Raw genomic sequence first — 18,219 nt, 5'->3', positions numbered from 1 at the left:
CTACTTCCACATACTTTATGCTAGAATTTTAGTTCAAACTTCAAACTGTTCAGCTCTTTGCAGTTATGCTTGCTTGTATTTTTATTTTTACAAAGTTTTATACTTTTTATACTTTTTAACTTTTAAACTTTTTTTAACATCCTTTATAATGAGAGTCGATGGAAGAAAGGTCCCATTTTTCACAGTTAACTTTTTTGAGCTCTTATTACTCCGTCATACTTTCACTTTGAAACTTCATTCAAACTTTATAATGTTCATCTATCTTTGAACTTTCATTGGTGAAAAAGTTTTTTTGAAAAAGTTTATACTTTTTCAAATATTTAACTTTATTTATAGTTTTTTCCTGCCATTGACTTTGTATGGGATTTATCTCTAAATCAACCTCACTTTTGCAGCCTCATTACTCTGGCATACTTTGTCGTAGAAACGTGATTTAAACTTTAGAACGCTCACACGACTCTGTACTTTTTCGTGATTCAAACCGTATTCGAATACGTTGAACGGTTTTTCCGAAATCGCAGTTCAATCGCAGGCCGTTTCGGCTAATTAGTGCCATCTTAGAGTGCGGGGCCTCTTTGACTAGAGTGTGGAAACTGAAATTCTTTCCTTGAAAATTTACCAAACAAATTGTCGTCCCGGCCAAAGTATTCATTTTACACGCATGTTCTTTTGTCATTTTGTAGCCACACATGTCCTCTTTCACACAATGTGACCACCAAAGCACAGAGACATACAGAATGTGAACTACGGCCTTTTAAGTGACACAAAAACAGTCAATCTGCTCATTGACCTCCATTGTATAATTCTTACGAGGAAATTATCGCGCTGACAATTCTTAACTCGCTCTTATAACCACATTTTCAATCGTACCAACACCACAATCGCACATGGTGTACCTCAATATCTCAGGCCACTCACAGCGAAAAAAGTATTTGCATTCGACTTTTACTTTTTGCGATAGAGCAATTTGTTCGGGGCATAGTTTCCCCCCATTCACGGCCATTATAATCTCCCAGTCATAGTACTGGCATAGAACTTGGAAGTCTTTTACGTCCACAGCTGAGACATATAAGGGCTTAATTACAGGGCTGACATTAAAGTTACAAGATCTCAATGAGTTGCTCTGCGATACCTTGTGAGCTTGTAGGTCTGCTATTTGTGCAATTGGCTGGCCTTTACACAGCTCTCGCAAGAGCACGCACACACACACCCTGTCTTCCTATTGGCTGGCCTTTACACAGCTCTCGCAAGCGCACGCACGCACGCACGCACGCACGCACGCACGCAAAAAAAAAAAAAGTAATTTTTTGAAAAAAAGTAATTTTTTGAAAAAAAAGTATTTTTTTGAAAAGAAAGTATTTTTTTGAAAAAGAAGTATTTTTTTGAAAAAGTATTTTTTTGAAAAAAAAGTATTTTTTTGAAAAAAAAGTATTTTTTTGAAAAAAAATGAAATTTTTTGAAAAAAATGAAATTTTTTGAAAAAAATGAAATTTTTTGAAAAAAATGAAATTTTTTGAAAAAAATGAAATTTCTTGAAAAAAATGCAAACTTAAAAAAAAAAAACTTTAACCTTTTTTTTTTTTACTTATGAAAAAAAAATATATATTTTTTTTTTACTTATTAAGAAAAAACTTGAATTTATTTTTTTTACTTAAGAAAAAACTTTAACTTTTTTTTTTTTTACTTATTAAGAAAAAACTTTAACTTTTTTTTTTTTTACTTATTAAAACAAAACTTTAACTTCTTTTTTTTTTACTTATTAAGAAAAAACTTTAAAAAACACTTCTACAACTTCCACATACTTTATTCCGCTTTATGCAGTTATTTATGCTTATTCTTTTTACACATTTTTATACATTCTTTTTTTTTACTTTTCCTTCAGCTTTAATACATTTTCTACTGTACATTATATACATTGCGTCTTTTGGCGAGCCCACGCAGTTTCTGTAGGGAACTGCTTTCTAGTTATTCCACTATTCCACTTATTATTCCACTAGTCTTTATTTTGACGCACTACTCCTCCCTCAGTTTTGACTGTACACACTTGAGCCATATGTCAAATTGACCGGAAAAATCGGGAATCGATGGCGTGTACTTTGCTAAGAGAAATGTTGTATAGTTTAATTGATATGAATTTATTAGTGAATTAAATTATCCCATTGACTTCAATGGAAAAATGCAAAAAATCACATTCAAGTATTTTTCCCTCTGAGACTGTAAGCACTATAGTTACAAAACTTGGAGGAATATTTCCTAATTATCACTAAAATTAATTAAAAATATATATTTTTAGGTCGGCCTCATGGTGGCGCTATAACAGCCCACTTTACCTTTTGGCTCATAACTCTTGAACCGTATGTCGTAAAATCAAAATTATTTTTTCCCTGGATTCCTTGGGTCATGACGCATCTCCCCATATAGGCCACGCCCATTTCCGCCATGATGGATTTTCCGCCATTTTGAATTTTGTCCAAAACACACTTTTTGCTTTTCCTCCTACAGATTTTGTCCAAATCTCACAAAAATCTGTACACGTGATCTCTGGACCCATCCGATTAAAACAGAAACGCAGATTTTCGGTAGTGCGTATCGTTCGGCCGTAATCGTCTTCCGAAGTCAGTAGGAGGGGCCTATATCACGAAAAATGCCATAAATCACGAACGGAATGTCCAATCCATCCAAAATTTGAATCACATGTCCGGGGTGGTTCGTTCAACCGAGTTCCAAAAGCAATTCCATTTTCATCCATAGGGGGCGCCGCAAACGCGATAAATGTAACCGTTTGTCGAAAAACCAGAATTTCGGGGGTTAAATCCCCTCCGAATTACTTACACACGATTTAAGGTGTGACTTGAAACTGTAACAGGCTGGCAATATCAGTGGGAGGGGTATATATATGTAAGCCACTGCGGCAACCACACTCTGCAATTCTTTTAAATTGCGACCTCTCCGAGGTTGTCTAGTTGTCTTTATCTTTGTGGTTTTCACACTAAACCATTGATCGCCGACTAGGGATCACACACTGTGCTCTCATTGGCTGTAATATGGACCTTCTCAGGGTGCCGTTGCAAACCCTGTTCATACTGTATGATGTCCAGTCGGCAAGAGAGTCAAATATCAAACCTGCTAGATATACAGAAACGCTCGGGAAGGCATCGGCGAGCGCTTTTATCGCATCAAAGCTCGATCTTGCATCAGATCAGGGGTTTTGTCGGTGAGCACCAAACAGCATTATCGGAGCAAATATCGTGCAGTATGTAGGGGCCATAAAGTGGTATGGATCGATTCTCACTGTTGCCACTCCATTCTCCTATTGTACATTCTACTCACTGTTGTGTGCTAAACTACTGTGTGTCAGGATTATCAGGAAGAGATAGCTGTGGCACAGCAGAACAAGCAGCAACTTCATGAACTGGGAGAGCGTCTGGCTAGGGCGAGCCATCACACCAAAGCTTCAGAAATTGAGCAGAAACTAGGCAAAGTCAGCGACCGCTGGCAGCATCTCCTGGACCTCATCGGAGCTCGGTAAAAACACAGACACACACAGTGAATAAGAATCGCCATTGTATAGTATATGCCTGTTCCACTCCAGGCAGTGGTTTATTGTGTTTCATTTGGTGAATAGAGTTGCGTTCATTGTATAGAATTACTGTACATTCATTACTGTATATAGAGTTTCATTCACTAAATAGAGTTCCATTTATTATAGAGAGCTGCATTAATTGTATAGAGTTGTATTCATTGTATTATTAGAGTGAAGAAGCTGAAGGAGACACTGGTGGCTGTGCAGCAACTGGACAAGAACATGAGCAGCCTGCGCTCTTGGCTGGCCCACATCGAGACAGAGCTGTCCAACCCCATCACCTACGACACTTGTGACTTCCAGGAGATCCAAAGGAAGCTGGATCTACAGCAGGTAAAACATTGTAGAAACTCAGACTGCTACCTACCAACCCTTTTTTTTTTTATCTTAATCATTATTAGTAGTATTTCTGCTACCCTTAGCTGCATCTTCTTTTTCTGTGTCTGTCCTGTGTTTCTTTACTGCTGGCCTACCATTGACAACTGCATTTCAATAAAGTTCTATCTACAGTATCTAGTATTAATTATTGTGTGCTGCACCTGCAGCCAGTGATGGTGTGGTGGCTAGGATCAATGCATCTGCCAGCTCCTTCTTGTCTGTGTCTAATTTTTACGATAATGTGAGTGGACTGTCCACTTCATAAAATGGATGCAAAGATTTTCATTTACTTACAAAATTGCAAAAAGTGTTGAAATATAGTAACTAAAACTAAAACGCATAGAGGTGGTGATGTCAATCAAAAGACTGCTTCAAGCTGAATGCAAGTAGATTTTCTTTGATATGAAGACATTTCATCCAGAGGGCCTTCCCTTAATGAAGATGTTTCTCTCTTGCTTTTTGTAAGTTGCTTTATTACTGTGTCCCTTATTTGTATATATTCACCAAACATTGTGGCCTTTTCTATACTTCTCAAGTTCTGAAGTATTCTTCATCTGAGTTGTAAAGTTGTGTACCGGTAGATGTCTCTTCTTTAAGAGTGATGTGACAATATTGGATTGATTTCATGTTTGTTTACTGTATTGGTTGTATTATGACTATTATGGTGTTTTCTGCAGGCCCTTGGGCCACAACAGTGGTAATGGACTGATTGATGGCACTCTGTGTCTTCGATCAGCCTCTCTACCTACCTCAAATAGGCCTACTGCCTACTCATAGCCAAGTATTTAGTGTTGATTACCCAAGGAGCCTCAATGTTAATTGTACAGTGTGCAAGCCTTTTTGGTTTCTTTATGGACTTTCAGTCTGGCCTCTCACACCTGCCTTCAGCCCTAGTAAGCCTTGAGTTTAGAGCACAAAATTCTCTACCTCTTCAACTTATCCACTAACCATACAGTACATGCCTATTACTAAAAAAGTGTTCTATCAAACTGTTGTTCTAACAGTAGTTGATTAGATTTGAAAAAAAATGGTACAATATTGGCACTCCTGATTTTTCACAGGAGCTTCAGCGGGACATAGAGAAACACAGTACCGGGGTGGCATCTGTCCTGAACCTGTGTGAGGTGCTCCTGCATGACTGTGACGCCTGTGCCACCGATGCGGAATGTGACTCCATCCAGCAGGCCACCCGCAGCCTTGACCGCCGCTGGAGGAGCATCTGTGCCTTGTCTATGGATAGGAGACTCAAGTAAGAAGCGAATGCACTCAAGGAGAACAGCCATTATTACATATTAATGAACACTTTCAAACATACATAATGTTACAGTATACGGTATACAGTATGTATGTACTCTGCTACACATTTGTTGTGCTCTTTGCCAGGATTGAGGAGACGTGGCGCTTATGGCAGAAGTTTTTGGATGACTTTGCACGCTTCGAGGAGTGGCTGGCCACTTCCGAGAAGACTGCTGCACTGCCAAAGTCCTCTGGAGTACTTTACACTGTAGCCAAGGAAGAGCTGAAGAAATTTGAGGTACATCCATTTCAAACCTATTTATATACCTGTAAAAGTAAGCTTGTAGACTCTACAGAAAGCACCTTACATTATCCTGAGTGCATTCACTTTTTAGTATTGGATAACCCAGACAATCACTAGAAAGTTTATTTTCTAACTGCAACTGTTCCGAAGGACCATTTTGTCATTGGCATCTTGTGAACTAATGCGCTTCTTTGTATGTGCACGTAAGGCCTTTCAGAGGCAGGTCCATGAAAGCCTGACTCATCTGGAACTGATCAACAAGCAGTACCGTCGTCTGGCCAGGGAAAACCGCACAGACGCTTCCTGTCGCCTGAGGGAAATGGCCCACGACGCCAATCAGCGATGGGACAACCTGCAGAAGAGAGTGGCATCCATTCTCCGCAGGCTTAAGGTATATTAGTCTTTGTAACCACCAGGCTTGATTATTTTGGTAGAAAAGCATTGAAGTTCAAAATTAGGAGGTGATGATTTTCTTTTAATCTCTGGCGGCTTTTAAGAATAGTTTGCAGGCAGCCCCTATACTAGTATCCTTAACAGGAGCTAATAACAATACATTTGATAATAACAAAATAGGGTAATTATCATAAAATGGCGTTTAGTAAAATGGCGTTTAGTAGACCCAAGCCATTAAGACTAACTTGCAGATGTAGCAGTATGTGCTGTACAAGTGTACCTGGTTCTAACTGCAGTTTCTCGTTTCTGTTCATGCAGCACTTTATTACACAGAGAGAGGAGTTTGAGACGGCCAGGGACAGTATCCTGGTGTGGCTAACAGAGATGGACCTGCAGCTCACCAACATTGAACACTTCTCTGAGTGTGACATTCAGGCCAAGATCAAACAGCTACGGGTAAGTACTGTATGCCTCTTTAAATACAGTAGAAACAAACACTATCTGTCAACCTTTGAATAAACATTAGCTTTACTACTCCAGCAAGTGGAAGAAGCCTAGAAGAAAGGACCTAGAAGAAATTACCTGTCAAAAGGTTGACAATTATATTGAAATCCATGTTTAGAAGGATAGCATGTTACGTAGACAGCATTAGAATGGCATTTTATGTAGTCATATCACTTTATAGTACATATGTATCTAGTATATAGTTTGTATAGTTTCATTATATAGATACTCCACTGTTACGTTCTTAGCTTATGCATGTTTCATGATAACTACTTCTTATGTATGTGATATATTGCCATGCTTTTGCTTAATGTAAATCGCTCTGGATTAAGAGTGTCTGCTAAATGCCTAAATTGTAAATTGTAGCTAGGTAAGCTTAAATAACCCATAATACTGTACAATTTCTAATATGATGGGTATTCATTTAGAATAGTGATGAGGCCGCTACATCAAAGGTGTGCAGTTACAGTATTTATTTTCTAAACTTACTCATGGATTTACCCAGGGAAACTTGCTGAGCACAGCTGCTCATTTTCAGCAACACCCTGCACACAATCAATCAACAGACATACACACATTACAATTACAATTTACAATTTAGGCATTTGGCAGATGCTCTTAATCCAGAGCGATTTACAATAAGCAAGAACAAAAAAGCATGGCAATATATCACATACATAAAAGATACATGAAACTTCTTGCGTAAGCTAAGAACGTAACCGTGGAATATCTATATAGTGAAACTATACATATAAATTATAAACTATACATACTATACTATATACTATAAAGTGCTATGATTACATTCTAGTGCTGTCTACGTAACAAGCTATAAGTCTGTGTAAAATGCTACGGGCCATGATGGAAGTCTACGGGCCATGATGGAGTCTGAAAAGGTGGGTTTAAAACCTGGGAGCTGACACCATAGACCTTATCTCTGCCATGGTGTACTTTCCTGTAATGTGTTGGGCACAGAGTTAATTAAAGCTCATCCGTCTATGCCTCAGGCATTCCAGCAGGAGATCTCCCTGACCACGGCAAAGATTGAGCACATCTTCCAGCAGGGAGAGGCTTTGATCGAGAAGAGTGAACCCCTGGACGCTGCTGTAATCGAGGAAGAGCTGGAGGAGCTGCAGCGCTACTGTCAAGAGGTGTTTGGCCGAGTGGAGCGCTACTACAAGAAGCTCATCCGTCTGCCTGTAAGACCCCATATTAAAGGCACCACACCGATTACTCTGCATCCCACGTTCATTATGATATTTGTGTTATTGACAAAGATTCAGTGTTGATTTAAACTCTGAATGTAAATTTAACACTTTTAAGGATGTCAGGATCTTCATGAAGGTTTCCTTCTAAATGGTACTGTTTCAGGACTGAACACTTCAACTATTAGAGACAAGTCATTGCACACAAGACAAAACATGATAAATCATTGAAAGGACAGCTGAAAGGACAATTTTCTTAACACAATTTTGAATGATGAACAATAAATAAATTCCATTCTCTTGCATTGTACCTTAGTGGGGCTTTCTGTAGTCCAGTTTCCATTGGCCGTATAGTGCTAGTCTCCCATTGGCTTAGAGGCCAGCCAATCATGAAAATCTCACCACGCTGGGCAAGACCTACGCTGTAGAGTGTATTGGCAGAAGTAGCGGGATTTCGCAGAAGTAATGACTCAAGGAAATGACGTTGATGCTTTACAAATTTGTTTACATTCATCCTCCGTCAATGAAATCTCGTATCCGGGGGAAATACATCTGACGGATGTTACGGTCCGACACTTCCGCCGATACACTCTCTGCCTCTTAGGTTGTGACCAGGCTTTTCTCTTCACAGATGAGTAAAGTCTGATCATGCAAGCTGATAAAAAAGGGGTGCCGCAATCCCCAGTGCAGTGAAGGTCAGAGGTCAGGGGGCTGAACGCTTCATCTGCAGATGAGTAAAGCCCACGGTGTCACACCTCTCTCCTCAGCTGACTGACGATGATACTGAGGTGTCGTTCTCGGACCGCGAGCTGGAGCTGGACGAGCACGGTGACCTGTCCAGCCTGCCGTGGAGCGAGCGCCTGGGTGACGGCTTCCTCTCACCCCTGCCCTCTTCCAGCCATTCGACCTCATTGGCAGCCCCGCTCAGGACCGAGCGCTCCGGCAGAGACACCCCGGCCAGCGTGGACTCCATCCCCCTGGAGTGGGACCACGACTACGACCTGAGCCGTGGACTGGAGAGTGCCAGCAGGGCCCTGAGAGAGCAGCAGAGCGAGGATGGGAATTTCCTCCAACGCTCCAGTTCAGCTCTGTCAGGTCAGTGCTATGCACAAACAACCTGTGCTGATTCAGGTTGAGGGATGGACAGGGATTTTGAAGAAGGATAAGCTGCTTCATTACATGCGGGAAGTCCACAGGAATGTTTTGGTTTCTGAGATACTGGAAGCAGATGCAATAACCTTTTGTGTTTAAGTCTTTAAGTGTTTAAATTCTACATGGAAGGATTTTTCAGAGGCACCGATCAACTGAAACGTAATTAATCAAAAAATATAATATGTCGTTAACTTCGGAACAGTGACGTCACATCATTTATGTTGACTCCAGAGCCATAAACACATGGCTCTGTTTAAGGCCAGTGTAGTTGCAGTACAAAGATATCTTGCCTTGTTTTTGCTTATTTATAGATGCAAAGATGTTTTTCTGCATACGACAATTCCGTGAGACCTAATAGGTCTTGATAACCACTGAAAAGTATTGCTTTAAGTCACATTGTAATTTAATCTTGATGCTCTAAACCCTCTGACCTGGTGTTCCTGTTTGATCATATAATCATTGCACCCTTGATCTTGCCAGTTAATTATTGTAATAATACCCCAGTGTTGAATGTATGTACTGTATAATGTTTCTTCCAGGTGTAGTGATCCCAGAGAGCCCTGAGGAATATGTTAAAATAACAGAACAAACACTGAGATCTTCCACTGGTAGGCAACAGAAATCTCCCCAGCATGCCACAAGTGTTTGGGGACTAGAAGTAACAGCCACCTATCTGAGTTTAAATCACACAATAATAATCTGCTCACTGGCTTGGTCTTTGATTTGGACTTTGATTTGTGTGTTGTTGTTTTCTCTTCATATCTCTCACATGCCGTGCGACACACAGATTGCGCAACAGCCACTGTAACAAAGCAACATGTTTCTAACATGGGGTTAGGGTCAATTCCATTTCTATTTTGTCAGTTCAAGTATTTTTACAATCCAAAAAATGGGCTGAATTGAAATGGAATTCATCCCAATTCTTCTTCTGACCTGCTTTTTCTGACTTTTTGTTTGACTTGCAGAGTGTTGTTATTTGTAGCTAACATCTTTTGAGATTTTTCACGTGCATAGTACTGTGTTTCAGATAAGCATGATGTTCACATTTGCAAGGAACACAGGACACTTTTATTTGATTGTTTTCATGTTGTGGTGGTGTTCCTACATTCTGTCGGGCCTGGGCACCCGCAGTACTGCTGGTTTTCATTCTGGTTGTATAACTTATTTCGACCTGGCCGGGACAATGGGTGAGGGCATTTACTAACTGGTGGAACAGAACACTAGCAGTAATCTGGCTCCCAGGGTCCCTGTGAGAACCACTGGTTTACAGCAAACATGACTTGCCTGTTCCCGGAGATGCTGAACTGAAAACTGTGTAAACAAATTTAGATGAACCTTTATAGGCAACATTAGGTCACATCCTCCATCGTATGACCTCTTGATATTATGCCAGCAGGAGACATTGGCTCTGTGGATAGCAGCCGCTTCCACCTTCATCACTCAGACAGTCGCACCCCTACCAGCAGTACGGAGCTGGATGCGTCATACATGGGATACGTGAGTGATACTCTTTTACAACTTGGCCCATCAAAATAGCCAATGTGCAGATATTCTAAATGATTATAATTCTAGATAAAACCTATACATCCCTTATTAGGGATCAGGTTTGATCAACCCTTACAAAACCATAACTTATGTCCAAACAGTTAATTGAACTAATCGATTGAATCGATTAGAAATAATACAAGCTCACAACACGTCACAATATGATGCGTTGTGAGCTTGTAGCGCATCTATTTCGGCTAATTTTGTGAAAAAAGAGCTAAAGTTGTTACTCAGAAATCAAATCAGATAAAAGAATGCTTCTTGATTATCCCATTAATTGAAAAGGGAATCTATAATATAATAAAGAAAATAATCTATACTATAGTTTGCAAATTGCAGTCCTACAAGGCAATGTGACTGAAGCTACATTATACACTGACTCACCTGTAGATGCGGTTGTTGGGTGAGTGCCGTGGCAATATCGATGCAGTGAAGAGGATGGGGTTCGAGCTGAAGGAGGAAGAGGACCCTGGGTCTGGACTGGCAGACGCCAGCAGCTCAGAGTCACAAACATCAGGTACGGCTGTCATGTCATTTTGACCAGGTTGAATGAATTAAACACTTAAGTGACCCTATTCTGAGGCTAACTTGTGAGCTTGTAGTTTGGCTATTTTTAACCAGAGATTTAGTGTGAAGTGAAAACAGCATAGCATAGAGCACTCTGGTCAGTAGTACAGGGTTTAAGTGATAACTTGAATGTGCATGAATTCACCCATTCCAAGAACCAAGGTTTTGCTTTTCAGAATGAAGCCAATATGGAACTACTGAAAACAATGCAGTTTTCATTAATGGCCCGGCAGGTGGCACTAATTTTCAAATAGAATAAAGATATTCTGATTAATATTTTGATTATATTGACTACATTGTGTATTTATACTGTGATAATATTCCCTTGGAAGTCCTTAGCAGCTGTCCCTCTTTTATTTTATGTACCCCAGGTGTGATTGAACGCTGGGAGCTGCTGCAGGCTAAGGACCTCAGCAAAGGGCTCCGCACCAAGCAGAACCAGCAGCAGTGGCAGCAGTTAAACTCTGACCTGAACAGCGTGTGGACGTGGCTCTGTCAGACCACGGAGCAACTGGAGGAACAGCGGAGGCTGGACCTCAGCACCGACCTCCAGATCATAGAGCAGCGCATCAAGAAGCTCAAGGTAACGCAATACTCATTTCATAGTGCCTCTCTTTGATAATCTTTCTTTACCATGCTTTCCGTCTCCTCCTTAAATGTTATACGTGTCACTCAGTAGACTAATTCAGAAACGGGTCTCATGGTCGCAGCTTACGTATTTCCTGCATCTCTTCTACTACAGTGAACGGTAGAGTGACTGATGTTAGTCTGCCTCAAACGTTACTCTTTTACCTGCTTTTTACTAACACTAACATTACAAAGATGCCCAGAACATCGAGATGAACCTGTGTAGTTTATGGCTGCTCCAACAGTAGTGGCAACATAAAAATAAAACGGAATGTCAAAATATCCACCGCGGTAGCTGAGACCAGAGCCATTGAGTAATGGTTGAGACGAAGCAGTGAAAGGTCCTGAAAGATACATAACGTCAGTCTTACCCAATACCCACTCTTTCTGTTTTATGAACACAAGGCTGCTGTACTTTATACCTCATACTAAGCATTTAAAGTATTTTTTGGGAATGTTGCCACTACTGTTGGAGCAGCCATAAACTACACAGGTTCATCTCGATGTTCTGGGCATCTTTGTATTGTTAGTGTTAGTAAAAAGCAGGTAAAAGAGTAACGTTTGAGGCAGACTAACATCAGTCACTCTACCGTTCACTGTAGTAGAAGAGATGCGCCTGGTGAGGGTTTAAACCCTGCAGCTATGTCGAGTCCGCCTAGAGGAAATACGTAAGCTGCGCCCATGAGAACCGTTTCTGAATTCGTCTATATGCTTTCAAATTATCAGAAGTGCAACACGTGAGCAAAGTAGGGCTGTGCATAGTTGAGATATGCTGTTCATCGCTAGATGACCACAGTGTCCAAGGGAATGACTTGAGACAAGCTTAATACAATCACTCATTGTTCCACAGTACTAAAGTTATGTTAATTCATAATTTAGCATGCTGCTTAGACCAAATTCAGGGAACATCTCCCAGAAAGGAGCCTTTGACGCCAAGTTTTACTGTATTCGATTTGTTACAATAAATGCTTAATCTACTTTGACGTGAGTGTTTCTGACTGAAGTATATTATTGTGTATTTACAGCCATTCTGCATCTAAGCTGTATTTTGTGCCACCCTATTCAGTTTCCATTTCATTAAAGACCTCTTCTGTTGTCTACAGGAGCTACAGAAGTCCTTCGACAAACGCAAGGCTATCGTTCTGTCCATTAACCTGTGCAGTGCAGAGTTTGTGCAGTCTGACACAGAGGAGTCACTGCAGCTGCAGGCCAGACTGAAAGATATGAACCACCACTGGGACAAACTGGGAAACTCACTGGAGGAGTGGAGGTCGTCACTTCAGGAAGCTCTCATGCAGTGCCATGTAAGTCAAATGTTTCACTCCAAACTGAGTTACAGTATATATGAATGTTGTTTAGTTTAGTCCAGTTTTGTTTAATTCGCAATTAAAATAATTACTCAAATGCCTACATATCTTCTCTTTGTATCGTTGATCACAGAAATGCTGTATGATCTCATAATTAAAGTTTCAGGTGTTTCATTAATTGTAGTGTTATCAAATCTTAATTGCGTAAAGTATAAGCTAATATAATGTCATTTGTAGGACTTCCATGAGATGAGTCATGGTTTGCTTTTGTGGCTGGAAAACATTGACCGCCGGAGAAATGAGATCATTCCCATCGACCCCATGCAGGACAGTGATACTCTACATGACCATCACAAAACACTCACGGTATGAAGGGTTTTTTACAGCATGACCCTGCTGGAGTTTAGCAATCTATCTGTGTCCGTCTGTGTGTCCCAAGATAGTCTCGCAAACCATTTCTTGTGCACAATGCCAGTAGGCCACAGTAGTGTATTGTAGTTTGTATTGTCATAAAGTGTGTTTTGGTCCAGAGTGAGTTTCATTGTCTTACAACTGAAATGTTACATATTTTTGTTAAATTTTTGCTTTAGATAAAAGAGATCGCAAAGCAAAGGTAGATCACAGGTGGAATCGAACTGGGGGGGGGTTGCTATGACGTGGTCGATGCACCAACCGATCTGCAGCTACCGGAATGACTGTCCAGCTCTAATTCTAATCCAATTCAAACTACCACCTTTTTTATTTCCACAGCAAATCCGACGGGAGCTGCTGGACTCCCAGCTGAAGGTAGCATCTCTCCAGGACATGTCACTGCAGCTGCTGGTGAACTCCCAAGGCAGCGACTGTCTGGAAGCCAAGGAGAAGGTCCACGTTATAGGGAACCGCCTCAAACTGCTGCTGAAGGAGGTGACTCGAGACCTGCGGGAACTGGCCAAGATTCTGGATATCACCAGCAGTCAACAGGTCAGAACTACTTAATGCTGCATGTACTGTACTCACACGCACACAGTATTGTACTGTACTGTACTGTAATTCTGCAAACTGTTAATAAATATTTAAATCAATCAATCAAAAGATGCTTTTGATTTGTGGGATTGTGTGTAATGCAAAGAGAACTTGAAGGAGTCCTTGTTATCAATGCAGTTGCACAAAAGTACAGACTAAATGCAACATGGACATATTGTTTATTTCTCTCTCTTTCTCTCTCTCCCTCTCACACTCTCATCTCCACACCTTCTCTACCCCTCTTTATTTCTTATTCCATTTCTCTCAGGATCTGTCTTCGTGGTCATCTGCTGATGACCTGGACACCTCTGGTTCAATAAGTCCCTTGTCAGGAAGGAGCACTCCCAGTCGACGACGATCGGTAACGTATAGCTGCACATGGCACATGCACCGTCACTGAGAATCAAGGTGTTTGGTTAACCCCCCTACCTCCATGTAAGACAGAGCATCACCGGTGCCCCAATGCGTCAGATGAAGGCCAGATTCACCTCTTCTCATCCCTCAGGAGCTCACCTCACACCTCTCCACACCTCTACTCCCCTCTTCACATGTCACACACCCACTCCTTCTGATCTCTGAACCGTTTCCCCCAGCCTTTTATTGTTCTTGCACGTTGTCTCTTCCAAGAGTGAAACCCCACCAGAGCACTGGAGAAATTATTTTTTCCCACTCTTTATTTCTTCTTTTTCTCGTTTTTTTTCTTTTGTTATTCAGTTTTAGTTTTCTGTTTCCGTCTAGTTTTTCCCACACATAGAAATTCTGCCCTATGAATTTGAGGTCCTAGTGGACTCTTCCTTTTATCTCTTCACACTCTGGTTTCCCTCTTTTCCCTGGAATGTTGGCTATTTAAAACTGCTCAAAATGCAGAATGTGGACCAAACATGAGCAGATTCTTGTTTAAATTCATCAGAAGATGAAATCTTAATATGCTCATTTTAACAAGCTTATCTCTCAGTCAATCCAAATGAGCATATTTATGCTTTTAAGATGTGCATGATGTCACAAAAAGTCTGTTACCAAGGCAAATCATACATCGTAAGGCATACATATTAGCTTTCAGTATGAGTTGGGTTCGTTGGTAACCACTTCATTCGAGCACAAACACGTCACAGTAACCGTGCACTTTGAAAGACAGTTTCCTGATAAATCACGGTTTACTATCACCAACACCTTCACATATGATTTTGTTGCTGCTCTTTATTCATTTGGGGATTTCTTTCATCGGTAGCTTTTGTCTTTATTTGCCTGGACTGAAACATACTTTCTTTCTTTTACTCCCCCCTGTTCATTGCAAACAGCAACGGGGCAAATGTAGTCTCTCACCCCCCGGACCTCCTGTGAGCGGTTCACACCACAGGTACCTTTCTGTTGGTTTCTAGAACACCCAGAAGATAATGGAACTCTACCCATGATGCACGTGGAACCCCATCCACCCAATGGTTCACTGCTTACTAACCTTGAATGACCCTAAGTCTCGTATAACTGTTTTAAATAACATTAGATCCCTAATTGTAGTTATACCATGGTTAATAGCTCATGACAATGAATTCCATCATCTTCTAAGTCTAGACACTATGTGTAGGCTAGGGGATGAGCTTGTGGTAGCCCACACATCCACCAAAAGAGATTCACAAGGAATGGTGCAAGGCCTCTTTTCTGCCAATGCCCTCGGCTGCTTAACACTGCTAACCAGAGGGCATTATCTATGTATATTGCATAAATAACTCTTGATCTAACTCTCCCTGCTGAGCAACAACTGAGCACACACCCTTTCCTTCAAATAGCCAAGCCAGTAAATGTCTGCAATGAACAATGCAAAGGCTGCAGTTTCTCTCTCTCTTGTGTGGCATTTCTTCTTTTTCTTGCTGTCCTTCTTCTATCTATCTCACTGACTACTCACCAGTCACCATCCCCCCCTTGATCTGCCATTCTTGCCTCTCAGGTCTCCATTTGTCAAAATTTTAGGGGGGAGGGGGGGGGGGTGTCAGGCACTTTTGCACTTTTTGCCCTGAGTTCTTAGAATTGGATTTTGATTAAGGACGCGTTCGGAAATACCGCACCGGAGCGCACTCGCCTATTAGTTTGCATTGCACAGTGTGCTCAGTGCGCTATTTCCGAACCCGCCCTTAGTGTAACCCTTAGAGAGCACACAAGGCCTCTGTGTCTGCAATGTAAGAACAAATGCAGGTGTTTGTGTTTCCCCAGTGGGTAGGTATCCGTGATCTGCACGGCAAACATTCCTCTTTTAGATTACCATATTTCCTAACCGCTTTCGTTGAAAACAGAGGGTGGTCAAAAAACATGGAGGGTGGTCGTGTATTCAGATGGTGAACTATAATATGTTTAACAAAAGCTGCGCAACGCGACTCTACCCTGATTAAATAGCTTGTTTTATTGCTATGCTACTTGTCTTGGCATGCTTTGCATTTTTCAGTGGACACAAACCTTCAACGAGAGCTTCTATGAATATCTCAACTGCTACTTGCAGCATGCCCTTTGTCTTTTATCCTAACGCCCCTGCAAGGGAATGCTACCTCACATACATACTGTATCTGTTTTGTGATGTGTAGGATTGTATGTATGCCTGGAGATTTGCTTTGTGACTGTCTTTGTTATTGTGTTTTGCCAACCACTCTGTGTGTAAATCACCAATGTCAAATACTACGTATGTAAACATTGCTTTCAGGAATTGCCTTGTAAATACACCAGTTTTGGCAAGCGCAGACATACAGTTCTGTAGTTGCTGGAACTGATTTATTTATTTGGACTGAAAATTGGTACAATGCACACAAACCACTGACCCACTTTTGGGGAAATGGCAATTGAATTAGAATGAATTTTGAGTGCAGCGTGCAGGTGGTTTATTAAATTGCAGTATAATTATAAAATTTCAGATAGATGAGTTTACCTTTGTAGCCACAGTAAATCGATCTCTCCGGCTGCCAGTGTATTATAATCCTGACATTGTGAGTTTGATGACTCAAATGGCCGACGGAGGGAACGTGTATGTCCTTAACTTGTTGGTGTGTTGAACTAAACCTGTTCTTTTTTTGGGGGACGGTGTCATGTGACCAGGTCTCTCAGCGACGCTGGGTTCGCTTCCTCCCGTTCTGAGCGGGACACATCACGGTCCTCACCAGCTGGAAGATGGTCCCTCCTGCGACGTGTCCTCTGGGTGGCACTCCCTCTCCAGATCTTCCTGCTGCTACTGCTGGTAGGCCTGTCCTGCCTGGTGCCAATGTCTGATGGAGACTCTGGCTGTACCCGGCTCAACAACTTTGCTCGTTCCTTCTACCCAATGCTCAGCTACACCAACGGGCCGCCTCCTGTGTGAGGCGGCCCATGAATAATATCCACACAGCTAAATTCTCAGTGTTCATTTTACTCTGAGAGTCAAAGAATTTACTATATGGGTACATTTTTACAGTCTCTGAGTTCAATGAACTCTGAGGAGAATACTGTGTGCATCCAGAACTGCTGCAGGGGTTTTAAAACAGTTTGGGTTACTCTCGGTTTGACCTTAACAATCGATATTGGACTTGGTCTGTTACTTGAGCAGGAAACACTTGAGCTCAATCTCGGCTTGTTTGTTTTGACAAAATAACAGCTGCTATCTCCAGTTAATCTCTCAATTGTGTAGCACCTAGGAACAAGTTTTTCACTGTCTTAATGCTGTATATTTCTGTGTCAATTAAGAAGCATCTTTGGTGTGAAAAACTAAAAACCGCCCTCACAAAATAAAAAAAGAAAACATGAAAACCTACATTCTTTGGACACAGTGAATATTAGCAAGTTAAAGTGTTGAAGCCCCCTAGAACACATTTTGAGTATTTGTGTCAAGGATTGTTAGAGGAACTGTTGGGAAAAATTAAGCTAAGTTAAATGCAGAAATTATAGCCTGTGAATTTGCTTGTAACAACTGAAATTTTGTAATATAACATTTAATATATCTTATATTGCAATTATTTTTTTACTTGTATTTTGGCATGCCGTTCTAACCTCTGATTTTATTTACTTACATATCGCTCAGTGTGTCAGTCATCAAAGTGTTATTATTTTTAACATGAATTCCATGTTAAATCTGACTGAAGATCCATTTAAGCCAAATTGAAAGGAAACCATTCACTATGAAGATTTTGAAGACCGTAACAACATTTACAATTCAGTGCTGTATACATCGTTTTTATTTTTTTAACAAGATGAAACATGACAACATTCAGAATCATGAGGAAAGAACAGAATTACTGTATATTTTGTATGGCCCTCTCCGTCCAGTATCAAATAATATAACAGTCCTGGATTATTTAACATGATGTGTATATAATGGTCAAAATCAATATGAAATATTGTATGTACTGTATATCTGAATATCACAAACAATGAATGCCAAATCCTTATTTTGATTTAGTCCTT

General features: G+C 40.8%; 1 protein-coding gene across 4 annotated transcripts in view; it reads left to right on the top strand.

The window, feature by feature from the left end:
• Positions 1 to 18,203, top strand: part of syne1b (spectrin repeat containing, nuclear envelope 1b) — a 121,219-nt gene extending 103,016 nt beyond the window's left edge. For 2 of the 4 annotated variants that reach the window (XM_080784127.1, XM_080784124.1), the window contains 18 exons: positions 3,359 to 3,525; positions 3,754 to 3,916; positions 5,023 to 5,210; positions 5,345 to 5,495; positions 5,710 to 5,892; positions 6,213 to 6,350; positions 7,406 to 7,597; positions 8,371 to 8,698; positions 9,295 to 9,363; positions 10,152 to 10,252; positions 10,691 to 10,817; positions 11,239 to 11,450; positions 12,598 to 12,798; positions 13,039 to 13,167; positions 13,552 to 13,764; positions 14,075 to 14,167; positions 15,105 to 15,163; positions 16,882 to 18,203. In XM_080784127.1, coding sequence (XP_080640253.1) covers positions 3,359 to 3,525; positions 3,754 to 3,916; positions 5,023 to 5,210; positions 5,345 to 5,495; positions 5,710 to 5,892; positions 6,213 to 6,350; positions 7,406 to 7,597; positions 8,371 to 8,698; positions 9,295 to 9,363; positions 10,152 to 10,252; positions 10,691 to 10,817; positions 11,239 to 11,450; positions 12,598 to 12,798; positions 13,039 to 13,167; positions 13,552 to 13,764; positions 14,075 to 14,167; positions 15,105 to 15,163; positions 16,882 to 17,140 — 2,973 coding nt within the window. In that variant the 3' untranslated portion in view covers positions 17,141 to 18,203. The remainder of the gene's footprint in view (positions 1 to 3,358; positions 3,526 to 3,753; positions 3,917 to 5,022; positions 5,211 to 5,344; positions 5,496 to 5,709; positions 5,893 to 6,212; positions 6,351 to 7,405; positions 7,598 to 8,370; positions 8,699 to 9,294; positions 9,364 to 10,151; positions 10,253 to 10,690; positions 10,818 to 11,238; positions 11,451 to 12,597; positions 12,799 to 13,038; positions 13,168 to 13,551; positions 13,765 to 14,074; positions 14,168 to 15,104; positions 15,164 to 16,881) is intronic. The other 2 variants (XM_080784125.1, XM_080784126.1) reach the window with 2 other exon arrangements.
• The last annotated feature ends 16 nt before the right edge of the window (positions 18,204 to 18,219 follow it).

Source organism: Protomyctophum bolini (genome assembly GCF_963924005.1).
Source record: "Protomyctophum bolini genome assembly, chromosome: 15".
NCBI lineage: Eukaryota > Metazoa > Chordata > Actinopteri > Myctophiformes > Myctophidae > Protomyctophum > Protomyctophum bolini.
This window is presented reverse-complemented; position numbering and strand designations above follow the sequence as displayed.